The sequence below is a fragment of the Fusarium falciforme genome, chromosome 11, assembly GCF_026873545.1.
Source record: "Fusarium falciforme chromosome 11, complete sequence".
Taxonomy (NCBI): Eukaryota; Fungi; Ascomycota; class Sordariomycetes; order Hypocreales; family Nectriaceae; genus Fusarium; species Fusarium falciforme.
The window spans coordinates 1,480,092-1,499,056 of record NC_070554.1 but is presented as its reverse complement, the minus strand read 5'-3'; the positions used below and the strand labels follow the sequence as shown (position 1 = coordinate 1,499,056).

The 18,965-nt window shown below is 49.6% G+C and overlaps 6 protein-coding genes across 6 annotated transcripts; 2 read left to right on the top strand and 4 right to left on the bottom strand.

The window, feature by feature from the left end:
- Nucleotides 1-465: 465 nt before the first annotated feature.
- NCS54_01340900 (Hypothetical protein) lies at nt 466-1,149 on the bottom strand (the record flags this gene model as incomplete). Its single annotated transcript, XM_053158603.1, has 1 exon — nt 466-1,149. The coding sequence occupies one exon, from the start codon at nt 1,147-1,149 to the stop codon at nt 466-468; it is 684 nt and encodes a 227-aa protein (XP_053014578.1).
- A 1,570-nt stretch (nt 1,150-2,719) lies between these two features.
- Nucleotides 2,720-3,148, top strand: NCS54_01340800 (HET domain-containing protein; the record flags this gene model as incomplete). The annotated part of the gene is made up of 1 exon (XM_053158602.1): nt 2,720-3,148. One exon carries the CDS (start codon nt 2,720-2,722, stop codon nt 3,146-3,148), a length of 429 nt encoding a protein of 142 aa, XP_053014577.1.
- Nucleotides 3,149-4,465: 1,317 nt separating this feature from the next.
- On the bottom strand, nt 4,466-5,892 carry NCS54_01340700 (ZnMc domain-containing protein; the record flags this gene model as incomplete). Its single annotated transcript, XM_053158601.1, has 4 exons — nt 4,466-4,659; nt 4,716-5,200; nt 5,256-5,389; nt 5,440-5,892. The coding sequence occupies 4 exons, from the start codon at nt 5,890-5,892 to the stop codon at nt 4,466-4,468; spliced, it is 1,266 nt and encodes a 421-aa protein (XP_053014576.1).
- A 1,749-nt stretch (nt 5,893-7,641) lies between these two features.
- NCS54_01340600 (Hypothetical protein) lies at nt 7,642-8,781 on the bottom strand (the record flags this gene model as incomplete). Its single annotated transcript, XM_053158600.1, has 4 exons — nt 7,642-7,975; nt 8,024-8,415; nt 8,477-8,581; nt 8,635-8,781. 4 exons carry the CDS (start codon nt 8,779-8,781, stop codon nt 7,642-7,644), a joined length of 978 nt encoding a protein of 325 aa, XP_053014575.1.
- Nucleotides 8,782-10,619: 1,838 nt separating this feature from the next.
- NCS54_01340500 (Hypothetical protein) lies at nt 10,620-12,031 on the bottom strand (the record flags this gene model as incomplete). Its single annotated transcript, XM_053158599.1, has 5 exons — nt 10,620-11,095; nt 11,149-11,213; nt 11,268-11,650; nt 11,716-11,820; nt 11,873-12,031. The coding sequence occupies 5 exons, from the start codon at nt 12,029-12,031 to the stop codon at nt 10,620-10,622; spliced, it is 1,188 nt and encodes a 395-aa protein (XP_053014574.1).
- A 5,089-nt stretch (nt 12,032-17,120) lies between these two features.
- Nucleotides 17,121-18,416, top strand: NCS54_01340400 (Hypothetical protein; the record flags this gene model as incomplete). Its single annotated transcript, XM_053158598.1, has 1 exon — nt 17,121-18,416. One exon carries the CDS (start codon nt 17,121-17,123, stop codon nt 18,414-18,416), a length of 1,296 nt encoding a protein of 431 aa, XP_053014573.1.
- Between the last annotated feature and the right edge of the window lie 549 nt (nt 18,417-18,965).

The following is an 18,965-nucleotide window of genomic DNA, read 5'->3' as shown; positions in this document are numbered from 1 at the left end:
GTAGAAAAGCTTATTCCTGTCCTCAACCGGTGAGTCAGTAGCCGAGAAGCTTGGTGAGTTAAGGTTTACTCCCATGATGAACTCTGCTTTGTCGCAGTATGAGATTGACAGTCACAAAGCTTCTCCTGAAGTCTTGAGCATGATATCCCGGGCCCCATCCCGTAAGGACGAAGGCATGCCATTGTTTGCCCCAATGTGACTGCTTAGCACTCGGCAACTGCGATCACAGGTTGCCTGAGACATCTCGGTTACGGTCTTTTGAGGGATAGGTTTACATGTCGGTCCGCATTGCGACTGTATTCTTTATCCACGTGGCCAGCACCCTCCTCACGAGGGAACTCAATCGTCATGGACAACGGCGACGAGCTAGCATTGCCCCGAATCCATAACAGATGCGCAAAATACTGTCAACCTAATTTTTCAACGTTGATACTTTTTAAAAATAAACTGGAAACAGGGCGGTTACTACAGCGCGCTCTTCCATCCTTGTTGCTGATTCTTCCAGTACTTGTTGGTGCCACCCTTCTGACCAACAACAGGGTCAAATTCAGGATTGCGAACATTCCACACCGCCTCGAATTCCTCTTGAGTACTAGCTCTCTCCTCCCAAGTCCATGAGAAGCCTCGTGGATAGGCTCCCATCATTACAAACCCTCTGACGGGAAACTCCGACACTGCCACTCTTGCATTTTCCACCGTGATGCCGCGGGCCGCTCCAGTCAGACAGTCGGCTTCTATATGTGTAGCAGCCGGATCGTAAGACTTATGTGAAACGCCAGCTGGGATGACAAAGAGGTCGCCGACGTTGACCTCGAGGTCCAGACCACCCTCCTCGTAGGCATCTCCATAAGTGTGCTTCTCCCAGTCGTCACTCAAGTCGGCTACTCCCCAGCGAATGCGACCAGGCCCAGAAGTGACAACCATTACCTCGTGGGTTTGAGAGTGATAGTGCGACCTTTGTTGGCGGCCGTACTTTGTCACCCACTGGACATCCCAGTCGTTGGCACGGAAGGTATCAAAGACGGCGGTAGCATCGATTTTGCCATCGCGTACGAAGACATTCTTGTAGAGAAGGAGGGGTTTTGGGGAGTTGGGAACGAGTTTTGTAGGCTTGATGTTGTAGACGATGGGTTCTGGGAATTCCGGCATTTTGGTCAAAGAGGTGATGAGACAAGACAACAGGGGAAGGGGAATGTGTAAGACACAAGGCGAATAGCTCTATGCGACTAGTGATTAATAAATCCCACAAGTCCAATGACATTTAAAACGGGTGGGAGCAGCAAGCGACCCTTGGAAGCATTTATAGACCGGGTCGTGTTACGAGTCCTGTGAGGCGAGCTGCTGATCGATACGGCAAGATATCCGACACTCGAGAGTCAAGTTGCTTATCGGATAGTATAAACGCGGGGTAGAGTAATTGACCAGGAAAGTCATTCCGGGAATGATGGGCTGGATTACAAAGGTAAAGCGCAGTTCGACTCAACTCATCGGCTCATGAAGCCGTGCAATACCTTCAGCAAGCACATGCAGAATACAGGGCAATGGGTCAAAGGTCCGCCGTCGAACTTGTCAATCAGAAGGCCTTTTAGTGAGTCTACCGGATAAGAGAGTCCCTATCCTTTGTTTCAAACACCGCCCTCATTTACGAGTGTCGGCGAAGCCATCGCCAGCATTCCGTGATGATTGCACTCGGCCCAATGTGCCGATCGTTGTGACGCGGAGAAAGATGCCGCTAGCGTGATCCCTACGCCCACTCCATGCGGTAGTTGTTGCTGGCATTAGGTACCTTGCAGGGATCCCGGCCAATTACGACTAAGATCTCCCGTCCCACACTTAAATTGAGCTGTAGAATTAACGCACTGTCACCAAATTACAGAGTGAATCAAATAACGCCCTAACAGTGGGGACCAGTACGCCTCACCACACTCAAGGACATCGCAAGCCCACAGCAGTTGTCCTACCCGGCAACACCGCTCATCACTCTTCTCACTCTCGATCAATCATGTGCACAGCATTCTGTGGCGATGAGAAATATGCATTCAAGCGTGATTGAAGGAACATCAAATGGGAGAAATTCTGACAAGATTGAGATCGGTGAATTAACCTAGTGAATGCCCAGGACTCTTGCAATTCGTTTCCCTCCATGGAGCAAACAACACCCAAAAATGATGCTCCTCCAAATCGCAACTGTCAAGCAAATCCAGACAGCCTCGTTTTTCCCAAAGCCACATTCAGCGTCCATTTAATCCCTCACCTCACGACTAACATCAATCTCAATATCCGCATGCCAAGGTCCCTCATTAGTAATACCGGTTAAAATGGACATGATGGATATCGACTCCGAGGAGTCCTCGGATGAGTTAAGCCGTATTTGATGCGTCTGCTCAGGAATCACGGCCCAGGCCTTGACATCGACTGGAGGTTACCGCCATGTATCAAGCCGGGTTGACCTAGCGAAGATGCAACCCTAATGCGATTTGTGCAATATTCTGTCTCATCAGATCTGCCCAAGTCCTACCAGCGTCTTTAACAAGTACAGAGTTGGCAACTTTAGGAACCTGCGACTTGGCACTAGAAGATTGGGCAGACGTCAGAGCAACGTGATCACCGTGACGATTGATACAGATGATGAGGGACGTTGTCAGCCGAAATTGATATTTTGGAAGTTTGGACGCCTCGTAGTGAGATATTCTGATCCACGTTACCGATATCAAGACTCATGGGGAGACTAGGAGACCCAGCTGCAGCCCTCGGGCTCCCTGTGCTCAATACACATCTCACCAATACCAAGTCCACCGAGACTTTTCAGTTCATCCAAGCATGCCTAGATGAGTGCAGTGCGCATGATTGCAAGTCTCCTCTTCGATTGGAGACTTCGCAGTCCGCTCCGTCTCGACTTCTGGACGTCGACAACACAGTCCGTCTCATCGATGTTGGGAACGTCTGCCCTCCCTACGTAGCCCTGAGCCACTGCTGGGGCACCAATCTGTCAAAGTACATGACTGTCTGGGCGAATTTGGCGCAGAAGAAAACTGGCATTGATTGGAATGCTTTGACACTAACGTTCTGCGACGCTATCGAGACCACTCGCCGTCTGAAGTTGCGCTACATCTGGATCGATGCCCTGCAAAGAAGACTGGGCCAGTGAGTCGGTAAAAATGGGCGACATCTATCACAATGCATTCATCACAGTCTCAGCAAGCCATGCTCGGGACGGGTTCGGCGGCTGTTTCAACGCCCAAAGCGCCGTTGGACTGGGAGAAACCTTTATCACTATCACCAATCAGGACCAGTCATGCCAACAATCGTCCGTCATCTTGACCAGTACCCTGCCATCCGATCCTCCCCGTGGAGTAGAGAATAGCCCGATCAACAGTCGTGGCTGGGTTTATCAGGAACGCATTCTCTCGCCTCGGATCGTTCATTTTGCCTCAACCCAAGTCGTCTGGGAATGCCGCAAGACCTATCGTCTCGAGAATCTCAGGCCAATGGCCTTGCCCACAATTCCTTCCATGATTCTCCGGCCAGACACTGTGGACAGCGCTGTTATGGCTGAGCGGTGGCACAGAGGAATTGTCGAGACGTACTGTAGGCGGGCGTTTACTAGATATGACGACCGACTGGTAGCTCTCGCAGGAATTGCACAGATCTATCAACTGCACATCAAAGTCCAATATCTGGCCGGATTGTGGAAGTCTCATTTAGCGTACGGGCTGTCCTGGGGACACACCCAAAGACCAGATCACAAGCCTCAGGGTCGGCGACACCCAAGCTGGACGTGGGCGTCGCAAGATGGAGAAATCAGATGGTATCCCATCTCCCACTTTGCCGTCGATGCCGGCTTCTCTCTAGTGGCTAACAAACTTGATTTTGAGCTCACGGCTAGGAACGAGTTTCGTCAAGTCAAGGGCGGTTACATCACTATCAAAGGCCGAGTTGCTCGAGTTACTCGAATAGACCCTCTCCAAGTCACAGCTTTTGGAGAGGTTGACTTTTACCTGGGAAACATCGGAGGAAAATTCTTTGCGGACGAGCTGCTAGAATTGCCGCACATCTCATCAAAGCTACCAGAAGTGCTGGCTCTTGCGCTCGGGCATGTGGATGAATTCGCCTCACAAAGTACGCGAGTGCTCGTGTTAGTGAGTGGTGGGCTCGGGAGCTCAGCCTATTCGAGAGTAGGGTATGGGATAGTAAATGGGTTTGGAAGTACGGCAGCTTGTGTCGAGTTCTGGGGTAAGCAAGGACCGCAACAGCTTGATCTTCACTAGACTTCTTGCGGAGTAGAGCTGCCAAGAAGCGTAGTTGAACTCTGTACTTGAAACCGACGCCTTTACTGTCTTCTTTGATCTGGCCTTGTATCATAACAATGTTTGTCGTGAAGGGAGGACGTAGTGCTGTCCCGCAAAGCATCCTTAGCGTGCCGGAGCATCTTTGCTCGAGTGGCATCGTCCAGGTGACCAACACCCTACCCGGCAAAACGGGAATGGTCACGCACGGTAGCGTCAGGGTATTTGGAAGCAAGCCTGGCTTGCTCAGACTCTCTCATGTTTGAAAGACTCTTATTCAGATCGGCCACCGGGTCTGAACCTTGGCTACCCATACTACCACCTATCATTTCATCCCTTTTCCGTTCCCAGTCTTTCTGGGCGTCGAGGTACTCTATGAGGACGAAACTGTCAGTATCTGCTTGATATTTCCGGGAATCACAAACATACCCTTCATAAGCTTATCTGAGTATTCCATACGCTCCATTCTTCTTCCGTGCGATGTTCTATCGCTTGCGTCGTGCCTGGGGGCTGGGCTTTGCGATAACAGCGAGTCACCTGCCGTGGCATGCTCAGGTGTGTGAAACCAAGTCACCCACTTGAAAACCAAGTCGCGGATCTTGGTAGGATCGATGCTTCCATCAGGTCCCGGTGTCTTTGCCAGCTCTTTGATCTTTTCAGCTAGCGATGGAGTCTGTTGAGTCAGACCGATCATTCTCAATGCAGCCTCCAGTGTCCATTGGGGCGCGCGCTGACTCGGCCAACTCCGAGGATACATGAGAGCGATGTAGGCCTTATCCATGTCTGATAGCTCATAGTTGTAGTCGATGTCAAAGTCTCGGCCAGTGATGACTCCAGGCAATGGGAAGTGCATGATGCTTTGAGTGTCGACTTCTCGCAAGGATGTCATGTTCTTTGAGTTGTATGGATTGATGCTGACGTCCAGTTAGGGTTGTTTCGATGAGACTGTTGACTGGTAAGTGAACTCACATATGCTCTTTGATATCGGCGTCGCCCCAACCTTGTGAGCCATAAAGCGTCACGAGTGAATCGGCACCTGTCAAGGCGATGCCACCGTTGGCTGGGCATTGATGTTCGTGAAGCATGCCCAATGCATGGCCGAACTAGAATGCTTAGCAAATGGAACAAGGTGCCTGACAAAGCAAAAACTGACTTGATGAAGTATAACGGCTTTCTCGGCTGCTGCCATTTCATTGTCGCTGCCGATACAGCCAAGGTTCATGGTGGCAGTGCGTGACGCCGCCTTCAAGCAGTCTGTCCCGACAAGACTCCACGTCCCTTGACTTGGCGAAGAATCGAAAGAAATGACAATGTCCGGACGAGTCACGGAGTCACCGGCAGCGATGAAGGAAACATTGCTGTACCACTCCCATTCCTCGATAGCAACTGCGACTTTTTGGCGCTGTGCCTGTGAGCCACTGTGCTCTCCATCTATCCACCCATACGTGATGGCTTGTTGGCCTCGGCTCCATAGCTTTGTAGGCAGAGTGACCGCCACTTTGTCGAGTCCTCGTGGCTGTTCTTGGTATATGGCTTCCTCGACAGCCGTCTTGCCTGAAGAGGGGATGACTGCATCTTTGCAGTAGGTTCGAGCGATTCGTTCCATATCGATGTGTACAGCAACTTTGAACCAAAATTGGCGGGGTTAGGAAAAGTAGTGCGAGAAAGAAAGGTGAAAGTAAGAGGGGAGGCCATAGAAGAAGATAAATATCGTCAAGATTCAGGCTTCTAGACCATGCCTCACATGAACACGGCCTGCAGGTGAGAGAATTCTTGTTAAGCCCATAACACAAAGTGGTGGTTGCCATCGCTAATTCTGTTATTGTCTTAGTGGCCCCGACTTGCACTTGGTTCAATTGTTCCAGCACTAGCGGTTTTGCTATGGGTGGGTGACGAAATAACCAGAACAGTGAGGGGGTGGGCGAGGACATCTTCGGCATCACAGCATTAGGAAAGAATCATGATAAAAATATGGTGTATGAAGAGGAGCTTAGTGTATCAATGCTCTAAGCCTTCTGTCATTATCATAGGTTGAAGCCTGGCCCTTGATGGGATAACTGAGCTAGGAGACCGTCATGGTCATAACATGTTATAATGATAATCGACCTTCCGACCGGCGAGATATTCGGCGTCTCCATGCTACTTCCTCATCTTTTCTTTCACCCAGGATTGTGGCTTGGAGAACCGAGCTGAAGTCTCTCCTACAATGGTTGGTTTTTACGCCTATCAGAGAACATCGTTGCTGAGAACGTAAAAAATAGTAACCTTTGGGAGGACAGAGTTTGTTGTGAACTTGGGACCTGGAGAACAGCGAGAAACGGCGAATTCAGATCTTACCAAGAGAGAGATCAATTAGGTACTTTTAGCAATTAGGACTCACCTTGTCCAGAAGCAGCCCATCATCTGGAACAGCAATCTTATATTTATTCTTCCATGTCGCAGTTCTCAGAGCCACTTGACTCGTATGTCGTTTCAATCTCCTCTTCAGGCCCATACCAACAATTCCAATAAAGCCAGAAGAGCTTACGACGGTAGTCCGATCTTGATCAATTGTCGCCCTCTCGTCGACCCTCAAACTTGAGGTGAAACTTGTCAAGCCGCCCTCTAGCCGTGCCGTCATCCAGGAATTGCACCCAACCTTTGTTGGTGTAGCCCGAATACGACATTCTTAGGAACCTATCCCTTCCCCGCCATACGAATGGCACCTGGCCGTTCGAGGGCCCACGAGGGTGCTTCTCGAAGAAGAGGAGGGCGCTGAAGTCTGCCAGGTGAAAGGCGCCCCGCATAGTGTCTCCGTCACCGAACGAGAGCAACAAGCTACATGGGAGTTCAGGGTTGTAGTCGACTTGGCCGTATTTGACCTCCCCAATAGTGTATATGGCGTCATATCTTCGAAGGGGTGGTGTGTTTTCGATGGTTGTTTCCCGACTTTCTCGCGTGACCGGCACATGGTACAGGCAACTATCTCCGACCGGTTGGCAGGGTTCCGAGGCTGGGGGCCTCTCGCGTTTGGGTATTGTTGGGCACTTCTATCGCGTAGGATCCTGCTCTACCACAGAGCGACACTCGATACTAGAAGGAGCTTTTAGTGGTCCGAGTCTCTGCCGCCTGGAGGCCAATGATGAAGCTATGACACACTGGGAGACGGAGGATGGACAACTACTGACTGCAAGTTCGGGGTCTGAATACTCATACGAGCCATCTCCCACGAGGGTTATTATTCCATAGCGATGCGCATGCTATAGAAGCCTAATACCTAGAAAATTCCCCGGGGTACCCTTTTAACTCTGTCTTCCTCACATTCCCCAATGTCAGACTGCCCCTCTCGGCCACCGCCGTGCCTCGTATTTCCACGTCAAGGGTCATTTATCACGTCTGGGTACGAGTCAATAGGAAGCCCGCGGTGTTGGAACACCGTTCTAGATAAATTGATCGTTCCGTTTTGTGTCGGATGAGCTTCGTTGCTATTCCCACGATAGAGTGATTTCAGGCTCCGGATCAAAGGCCGCAGCGTCGCCATGCACACCGCTGTGAGGCCGAGGCCATTCTCGACGGTGCTCCAGATGGCGATGTCGGTGAACTCATAGAGGAAATCTTCGGCGTCTGTGAGTTGCCAGACGTAGACCATACGTACGATAGTCGCACAACAGGCACTTATCCAGTAGTCAGTGTCGAGAGCACCGCCAGGACTAGTTGGATAAAAGGAGGTGAAATTGAGAAGATGAAGGCTTACTCACATCGATCCTAAGGCTAGGATACCCGCCACCAGCAGCTTATCCCGTATCTTAAGTGTCAGCTTCCACACAACATAAATAGGCAAGAGACCAAGCATCCAGTCCGCCCATGCGTTAATGGCAGAGCCGACATATGCTGTGTTGGATATAAATGGCTTCGGCAAGCAGTGTCCTCTTCCAGAGGCCACAAAACGAGTCCAGTAGTAGTTCGGCGGAGAACATTGGAAGACAACAATAGAAAGGTAAAAGATGTTAAAAACGAGGATTACACCAAGGACAGTCCATATTAGCATCTTCTGCCACCGATCCGATATGATACGGAGCAGGAAGATGCCGGCTGTATATTTGACAAGCACTGAGGTGATGACGTAGAAGAATTCACCGAACCACCTGCACTGTACGATATTGCTAGTTAAAGAGACTGAGCGCTCGGAGAGGATGATTGTTTAGACTTGCCTTGAGGATCTTGGGCACGTGCTGCTTTTGGACAGCACTTAGGCGACGCCCAGCGCCGAAATGGATGGCCTGGAGAGCAAAGCCACAAAATATAATGAAGAAGATCTTCACCCAAGTTAGAGCAGGAATGGGATAGCGAGTTCAAAAGATGGTTTCACCAGCGTCCCAACTGCAAGATAGTCATCCAAGTTAAAGGACCTGAGCATGGCGGCTCGAACATAGGTCCTCAGTCCGACACACACGATGCTAGTAACCAGGAAGAGGGCGATGACGCCCTCTAGTTGGGGGCCACGGTTATCGACCATGACTAAATGGTCGACTTCTTAAAAATTTGGACAATTTGGTGGAAGTCAAAAATGGAACGAAAAATAGTTATTCGCTTGAAGTTGGAAGTTTAGAAGGGCAGATAGAAATAGCAGCTAAAATTCGAAAACAAGCTCCGGGGTTAGAGACTGAAGACCCAAGATAGATTAAATAGGGAGGCTGGCGTCAATTTACCTGCAATGCCTCAGACAGCCGATTGGAGCACTCGACAACGACTCTTCGAGACGCCCTCACATCCACACTATTTCGGAACGCTCGTCTGCATGATCCATCCAACTCGGGGCAAACTTCCAAACTGGGCAAGCGTCAGGGAATTATCTTGCACATTACATATTGGATGGAATATTATTTGACAGTGCCCCTCGCCAGCCTTCTTGCGAAGGGTTAGGTCAGGAGAGGGGAAAACCGCCATGGGGCAGCCACAACATGACCCATCAAAGAGTAAGCCAGGGTTGACCTGTCTCAACCCTGTTTGGCGCTATCGCACGCAGCAACTTTGACTCTGCTGGAAAAGCCATGCTAAACTACTAGTCCGGAGGAGTCTTGGGTAGCATTAAGCCGAGCCGGTATCATTAGGTCATACTTTCTTTCGTTCAGCGCTAAGAATGCCATAGCAATGGGTTTTCAAAATTCAGTCCCCGTGGGAGAACAAACACACGAACCACCACCAACGTTAGCCCCCGCGCGTTAGCGCGCGTTAGCCGGTTCAAACAGGCACTAGTTCGTTCTCCCCCGCATCGCCTTTTAAAGCGAGGGACATCTTGCCGAGGCTTCTTCCAGACACCGATTCGGCCATCCTCCTTGGCATGGCACACACGCCCCTGGCCCAGAAGTCATCGTCCCTAGAACTTGGCCATTATGGCCGCCCCCACGTCACATTTTCAACACAGTACGATCGTAGCATGCCCAATGAGTACGCATCAGCATGACTACTTACGGCTGGTCGCTTTAGCACAGATAAGCCGCTAGCAATGCACGACGCAGGGTGTAGCGGGGAGCCGGACCCCAAGGTGCTGATCCCACCCATAACTTCAGCAGGCTTGGAAGAAGACATGGATGAGTTTCACTGTGACGCCCCATGTGTTGAGGTAGTGATGAAGGGAATATGACGGCGCAGCGCTGCTCTGGAGAGCTGATATGTGACAAAAACGACGTCTCTCGGGTTCTGGACACCGAGCCCAAGACTGTACAAGTCTCAGATTGGATCTCCCCTGACCTACCCTACCACGTGGCGCATCAATTGTTTCGCCTTTCGCCCTGCATTTAAGGCCGGCCGTTTACTGGGGCACTCTACCCGTGCCCACTCATGATCGACAGTCGGGGATTGCCGTTATCCGGGGAAAGACCAGTGTGATATCTGGCATGCAATCACAAGGACAAGGGGCGGCGAAGCATGGAACTGGTGCCAGGTCTTCATTTCGCTCGATGATCAAGACTTTTCCTCGTGGGCGCCGGCAAAGACCGTTAGCAATCCGTCGCATAATGCGACATCAATAACTGACCATTCCCAAGAAACCACATCGCTACTGTACCGGCTTGGTGTCGACCCTAGACAGTGGAGTACGGCTATTCCTGTCATAAACATACTTACTGCCGGGATGACATGAAACCAAAGAACATCGTGGGCCCTTGAGACTGCATGATGGCTGATAATGTCGTCTTGGTGCCAGTTATCTGCCTACAGACCGCCGGTCTTTCATTTGAGATAAGCGATCAATTAGCAGTAGAAGTCGCGTCTATGCAGCTAGACCGTCAATAGATCTCAAGAAGGAAAATAGATTCATGCTTCATCCTACTCACGTAAATATTCACGTAAATATTAAAACCCCCCCTCATCTCCTTTGTCACGACGTTCAGGGCAGTCCACAATCAACACAGCATAAGGCTCTTTCGGCCTCGGTCTGTGTAACTGTTCTTGACTCTCATTATCGGACTGCGGCCGAACTCCCCTGGAGATCCGTTTCCCTCGTAGAAAGTCAGCGCACACAGTAGCTTGAATTCCAAGATGTCTCGGTAGCCCTGACTCCAGGTGTTGTGAGTCCTGGGAGAATTCAGACAGTACGTAGACGTTCTGATCGCTTTGCCCGGAATTCTCGACCCTGCTAGGAACCTGATTTAATGGTCCAGTTGCGCCGTACACACCTCGGTTGGTCGAGTTCCCACGAGAGGCGAGAGAGGTAAGGCCGAGCTTCCACCTCAACATCTTCGCTAATGGTCGCAGTGTTGCTAGACTCCCTGCAGTGATGGCCAAACCCATCTCTACCGTGGACCAGATCGCAATGTCAAAGGTAGCCCCTGGGGAAGCTGTGAGTTGACTACGCCATTGATGGAAAGACGTACGTGCTTACATAGGAAATCCGGATCTCTAAAACGCATGAGGTACCCAAAACGAACAAGGAGGGCGGAGCTTGCACTGAGTGACTGCCGTTAGAAAACTCAGGTAGAGAACTAAGACTTGTAGACGTACACGCAGCCCATCGTAATGAGGGTGATGAGAGCGAGCTTTGTGCGCGTGTTGAGCTTGAGGTTCCAGATAAGGAACCCAGGAAGAAGGGCGAAAGTGAAGTCTGTGATAACGCTAAAAGCGCTGTATAGATATGCGAGCGCAATGATAACGTCGACCTTGATGCAAGTTCCGGGCTGATCTTTGTCCCAAAAGAATGATATCGGTTTACACTGAAAGAGTGAAACAAAAAAGAAGACGATTCCTGCCAGCACTGATAGTAGCGAGGCACAGTAAATCACCCACGACTGGATCCTTCTGGCGGTAAGTCGGAGGAGAAACCAAGCAATGGAGAGCTTGGAGCTGATCATGGTGAGGCTGTACAAGAGGTAGCAGAACCACCAGTACTGTCGCAGGTGAGTTTTCTGTTCACTTTGCGCAAGGAGAAGGCAACCATTGAGGGTGCACCCACCATCATTGCTTTTTTAATATCGGCATCTTTCAGGTTTGCCATGTGTTGCCCCGTTCCGTAATAGACGCCCGAGTTCGATATGCAGCAGTAGACGCCAAAAAAGGCCTTTTTTGTCCGGTTAGCATAGGATCGTCTGATATTCATGGCTGATGCATACAGTTGCCAATACCATAAGCCAGTCATCCAGTCCAAACGCCTTGATGATTGCGGCACGTGTATAACAACGAAGCAGCATTGTGAGCAGAACCGCGATGCCGAAAAAGGTGTTCAGTCCAAAGAGCTCATGGCCGCGGGTCTCTCGACTTTCGGCGTCCATGTTTGCAAGTTTGCTGAACGTCGATAAGTACAGTTGACAGGTGCCGGTATACACGTTGGAGCCTCGAGACGAGGAACATCAACATTTAATCAGAGAAGCTGCTGTCACTGACTGTTCACTAGCCTGCGCCAAGGTGGTGTGGGTTACACCAAGCTTTGGTGTGCGGAGTATGCCGAGGTTGGCGATGCTGGCCACAACTGAGCCGCCAACCGTTACAAATTCCCACACTTTGTGGCGTTTCCTAGTCCTGAATTGGTAGGTAACAGAAGATGATCAGCAGAACACTGGCCCCGCTTCGGCCGAGTTTCGAGAAAGGGGGGTTCGGGTCCATCCCCCTGATTTTTATCAATCGTAATTGAATACGTCGCTAGAGTCCAGAGTCACTCGGGGCTAGTTTTCCATGGGGCTCTTGTCTGCCGACAGGCACCTCTCGATTTTTTAATCATGGAGGGACCAGAGTCAACCCCTTGATATTGTCACGCGTTGAGCTGCAAGGGTGCTGCTTCAAATGAGTCGTTTCTTTCAGCATATCCGGAGGGTAGCATTGTGAGATGTAGCGCTTTGCACAGACCCCCAGGCCGCCGGAAAGGTGTGCCCCAAATGGATGTGGCTCGAGGAATATGGCCAATGGTTTCTCTTTCTTGATGTAATCGGCAGGGCACGGAAGGTGTCACAGTTGAACAATTGAGATCAGCTCAAGGCTGAGGAGGTGGGTGATACTGAACCTCAACACCCTTGCCTAGCTAGGAAGGAAATCCGAGACCATGAGCATTGGACACACCTTCACCCTTGGATGCACGGATGTCCGTACCTAACCGTTGCATCCCAAAGTGATCAACAGGATAGCTAGAAAAGGGGTAGACTCCACCGAAGCTCTTCCAGCTCCAAGTTTGCAAAACCACAACCCCCATTCCAATAAAATGGGTGTGCCCGACGTGTAACGTAGGGACCCCACCTTTGGCCATCACCCCCCTTTGGCCAGTGGAAATTGCCTCAACACCAAAAGTCACACATCACGTAAATCAGCTATTTCTCAACGAAAAATAATGCAATCAATTTAGTTGAACCTAGAATATACTCTGCAGACCTTGCTCTTTCCTCTCTGCTACTTTAATGGAATTCTCTTATAATTTGGGTGCCTCACGGTCGCGGTATTTCATAGGTGCTTTCTCCGCTTCATAATAAGCGTACGCAATTTCCTCGATGCGCGCAAACCTCTCATTGGGGTCATAATCAACGGCCTTCCTACCGGTGGGCTTCTGCGACTCCAGCTTATCCTCTAGGAAGTCAATTCTCTGCTTCTGACTAGCAATAATACTATTTAAATGAGTGATTTACTTAGCGTTCTAGTTAATCAGATGTCGGGCTTCACGTTTGACACCGCCATCGCTATCCCGGGCCTAATCTAGCCGTCTTTTGACATCTCTCTCGTTCTTCAGCGTACAGAGATTATCACGAGCTAGCATCTTCTATTTTTTTGGTATTAATAGTATCAAATCCGGCGGGGGAGGGCACTTAGTATTGACAACCTACTTCATCGGCTTCTCAACATCGATAGGATAAAGTCCTAAGCCCCGGAATGAGTATCGGATATTCCTCTCATTTAGAGCTTTCTTTCGAGCTATCTCATAAGAGTATACGAAGCGTCGTTTCTAAATAGGAGACCTAGCTGCGAAGGTGGCGTACTTCTCAGTCTCCTAGTGAAAAAATCGCTTAAGAACCGCAAAGACACCAACGTCGAGAGGTTATGTCGCATAAGACGAGTGTGGCGGCAAGTAGAGGAGCTATACCTTATTTAACCAAGCCAAGAACATAATCTCTATCGTCACATAAGAGCTATGGCCGTCGAGAATAAGGAGTCGCCATTTCCCGGGAGCGGGCTCTATTTCCGGGAGAAATACTTCGACGAACCATTTCCTAAAGATTAGGGCATTTGACCAGCCCGTAGGTGTGCAGTCATACTTCCAGTCCGGCCACGGAGGGTCAAACCACTGGCCCTAAAGGTTCTGACCGGTGAAAATCACCACCGGCGTCATACTAGTGCCATAAGCTGAGATACACTCAATTATCGAGACCCAGGCACGAGAATCGCTCTTTAAGACGGTTAAGAAGGACGTAAAGGACGTCCCTACAACCCTTCCGGCCTCAATCTCCCCTTCAGCAACTCCGTATTCGTCGACATTATGCAAGGTAGTCCAGTCGATATCTTTGTCCTCAATCTGGCCCTCTAGAAGTCGAAAAAAGCGCTATAATTGCTCCTCTATAGTCTCATTCGCTCGTACGGCGTCTATAGATCGTAATGGCTTCATCTTGATATCCTTATGGCGCGCAATAAAGCGGTTGACCCAGTTATGGCCGACGTGTTCGTCTCGTCCATCGTACTTGAGTATAAGGTCTGCAAACCTACGTATATTTGCCTTGCTTTAGCCGCGGCCAGCTGCTTCTTCGTTCAGGATCCAACTGACTAGATTCTTCTCTTGGTCCGGATTCAACTTTTGAGTCGGAATTTAAGCATCGCGAGCGTTGGTGCCGCCTTTTTTGCGGTTGCGAAGACTCCCGCGTGAGATGGCGTGCGTAGATGCAACTTGCACGAGTGGAGCGTGTTTAAGGTCTTTGAGAGCGCAAGAAATTCGATATTCACGTTCTTTGTCCATTTCTGATTATAATGATATATTTTTGAGCTTCATACGATGTAAAATGATAATTCTGTGGCCGACTCAATTATTCGCATTGCCAAGGATGAAGTCTATGATGATGTGGCTAAAGGGGGGTGATGGCCAAAGGTGGGGTCCCTACGTTATTGGTTATGTGATTGAGCACATTTGGAGGCGTTTCAGTGTGGTGGGTGAGCTGAGAGAGGGGACTGTCCAGACTCCCACACACCACTGATAGAGGCTTGCGTGATTGCCCCCAGCTGAACATTGAGGCCGAAGCAGCCATTAAATAAGTTTCAGAGGGACTGAAGGAAAGTTGACGTCAAACTCAGGGCGAGCCCTCTTGGATTGACTTTACTTCTGAGGCGTCCCAGGCGCTGTATAATTCATCCTCCCTCCCATTTTCTCTACTATTTCTCGGCCTTGCTCTTAGAGTCTCACTTGTAGATGGAGCGGTATCGTGAATTAACTTATGTGATTGTAGTCTTCTATCTCAACATCATGTAAGAAGTGTCAGAGTTGCACGTTTCGATCCTCCGCTATGTTCCACAGACTATGAGAAGTGACAGAACACAATCGAAACCCCGAATTTCTCCGCATTGGCTATCAAGTGGAGGCCCCATTCCTTGGCCACCCAGGCTGATTGTGAAACTGGAACGAGATCAGCCGACTCCTGCATCAACATCGTTCCTCAGGTAGCTTTCTCCATCCACATTCTTTAGTTGGTTTTGAAACAAGGGCCGTGACAGACTCGACTCTATCCATCACCGTAGTTGATGATTATAGAGTGAGTCTCTCAGATTCGTTTCAATAGCTACTCTGATGCAAGGCGGATCGAGCTCAGGAACATGTCAGACAATTGGCTCCACAAGGATCATTGATGGCACCAGTCAATTGATGAGAATTATCTAAAGAGCCAGAACTTCTCGAGAGGATGCACCGAGGCTGTCCAGCTCTTTTATACACAAATGAAAGTATTGCAGATGCAGCTGCCTGGCAGGCAGGTGCAGTACTGGGGCAGGCTAGTTGTGCGACATGTAGCGTTCACGCTGACCGTGAAGCTATTCACGATGGTTGTGATCCTTGCCCTTGACATAAGCAAAGGTCTCCGGAGCTTGACAATATGCGACAGAAACTATTACGAATGTTCGGTCTGCTTAGAAAAGCACACAGCTTCAATGTTATTGCCATCCAAATCCAGAATGTAGGCAGCTAGGTTCATAGCTGTCAGCGCATAGGCTCCAAAGTACATAGGCTTCCAAAGCCCTTACCGTAATATCCCTCGAACCAAGGACGATTTCCAGGCTGTCCATTGTCCGACCCTCCAGCGCGAATTCCTGCGGCATGAAACTCATCCACAAGCTTGCGATCGTTGACATAAAACGAAATGTGGACAGGCGTTGGCTTAGCCGCGTGGCCGTTTTGTGGTCCAGGAGTGTGCTGGCGAAGCCAGAAGTCCGGAATTGGATCGGAGGAGATGGTTGAGCCAAGTCCGACAACACCTGGGAAACATGTCTCCTTATAGGATAACGGGCCCAGGACTTCCAGATAGAATTTGATTGAGGCTTCAAGATCAGAAACACGAATAGAAACGTGGCCAGGCATTTTGATAGAGCCCTTGACAATCGGCAGTATATTAACGAGAATGAATCTTGAGGAGATCCCTATTAAGTTATTAAATGTTTCTGGTAGCGTTAAATACTTCTACCCTGACTGGTCCATCCCTTCGTGAAGTGCCATCTCCTGGACTGGCTTGGGGAGATTGATCCATCATCCAGGGCGTGAATTTACACACCACCGACACCTTGACTTGGTGCACAACGAAGTGAAGTATTTTGTCAGCTCGGCTTAACTCGACGGCGGGGCTGTCAAGTGATCATCGACTGGTTGGTGGCTGGTCTAGTACCAAACAACTCGCCTAAATTCGTAACCACAGGGTAGGATCCAAGGCTGACCTAAGTACTCCGCTAACTCCTCGGTAATTCATTCCGATCATGATGGGGATTCTCTAGTATAGTCTCTGGATTAGGGCTTTGTGCTATCTCCTTAAGCATTAATTATAATAACTAGCTTTTCTTATAAGTAAAATTTACCATTTAAAGAAATATATTCTTAAGAAAGAGCTAAGAAGCTATAATTAAATCTGTAATAATAAAGGCATAATAAATTAAATTAATATTATAATAGGTATTAATTAGTAAATTAGGGGTTATAATTAGCGGTATATTATAGTATTATAAGAAGGCCACGTTGCTTCCTGTATAATAGATCTTATTTACATAGCCGGCTATGCGCTGATCACGTGGTCTTATTTGCACAGCCGGCTGTGCAAGTAGCGCCCGCCGACCGTGAATGTTCACGCAAGGCTAGGCAGCAGTTCTCACTTCCGTTATTCACCCTGCTCAAAGCTTCATGTTTACACTAAACCATCCATGATGAAAGACGCAACTGCTTCTGACCCCCTCGCTGGCATTGACGACATTGACTGGGCCAGCTTACAGCATGCGTATGGCAGCGCAGAAGACGTTCCAGCCCTGCTGAACGCCTTACGTTTTCACGACAAGAAAGAACTTGATCGAGTTTACTTTGCCTTGTCCAGTAACATCCTCCACCAGGGAACTCGATATCAAGCGACTTCCTATGCGGTCCCCTTTTTGTACGCCTTGCTTGACGCAAAAGACACACCTCGTCGCGAAGATCTGCTCTACTACCTTGTTAACGTCGCCCTGGGCCATCCCTCTGCCTCCGTTCCGTCAGGTGTCGAGATTACCAAATGGCGAACCCTTGTGGCGAAAACCCAGCAGCCGAACTTTGCAGAAGACGAGAGACGAAAGCAGGACGAGTATATCGCTGCAGCTATCGACGATAAAGATCGCCAGCGCCGCGAAGAAGAGTGCTTGTTTAGCTTGTCGCCTGAGAAGATGGCAGAAAGAAAGCTAAACGGACTCCGGGCTTATGATGCGATCCGGGCTGGATTAGACTCGGTGTATCAATGCTTGGAGGACGACAATGCTGATTTGAGAGCGGTGGCTGCTTTTTGTCTGGGCTTCTTCCCCGAGGATAAAGTCAAGGCTGAGGGCGAGCTTTTGGCTCTTCTAGGTCACGAAGACGACGTCGCAGTCCGTGGCACGGCGTTGATATCGATTGCCCTACTCCAAGCTCCATCACCAGGAGATCTTTCGCAGACCGAGGTGGCACGATACCTGAAAGCAAGTTTCAACAACCAAGATAACGATGAGGCATCCAAGTGGTCCAGCGCCATCGGCCTCGCGATTGTTCGGATCTATGAACCAGAAACCATCAACACAATACTCCAGGCAGTTGCAGACGACAACTATCTGAGCATCTTGCAACGCGACCACTGCAAAAGATTCCCCTTTGCATATCCAGACCTGGCTTCGCTCGCTGCCTCAGTTCTTAAAGTCAAGGGCAGCGAGTTCCCCCAAGTCGCTCAAACCGTTTTAGCCCAGCTCGAGGGCTACAAGGGGCAAACGACATGGTATCTCACAGAGTTGTTGTTGGAGTCAGCTTTCGACGGAAAGCCTCTGTCGGGGACCAAGCGATTCTCGGAGTTGACCGAACTTCAGCAGGAGACACTGCGAGCGTTGGTTAGACTTGACCAATCCACCTGGAGCTGGGGCAACTTTGTTCGGATATTGAGAGATGGGGGAGTTCCTTCCACCAAGGAGGCTCTGAATGCTTACATCGATGGGAAGGAATTAAAAACATAGATTCCAAGTTAAATACACAGGACACAAAAACATCCAGGAAGCTGTCACCTGCTGATGGTGACTGGCCTTTTTTGGGTATTTGACTCATCAAGTTATGCGCGCTGTGTCTTACCTCTCCATAAAACATCTCTGTAGCTCTTTACATAACACCCCACCCAACAAGCCGACGAAACCACTCATATTACCCCCAAGAGTTTAGGCAGAGTAGGGAGGAAGGTAAATGTCTAGTGTGTAAAATATCGAATGTTGTCATGAGGTTCAATTGGCCACTGGTAAACCCAAGAGTCTGGGCAACTGCCAAGATACTGTTTTTACCCCTGTTGAAATAACCCTTGCTGTGCCGCATTGCCCAGACGTTGCACTCATCTGTTTTGCTCGTACTCCTCGGCCTATAAAGATGTGAGGTTATGGAATGGTGTGCGGATTAGAACAGCTTGAGAAGCGTGGAGCCCCATTCATTTATGCCTATTTTACGTTGGTGCTCCTTGCCTGGGTATTCATTGCCGGCTATCTTATTATTCCATATTGAAGAACGTGTCCCCGGTCTCA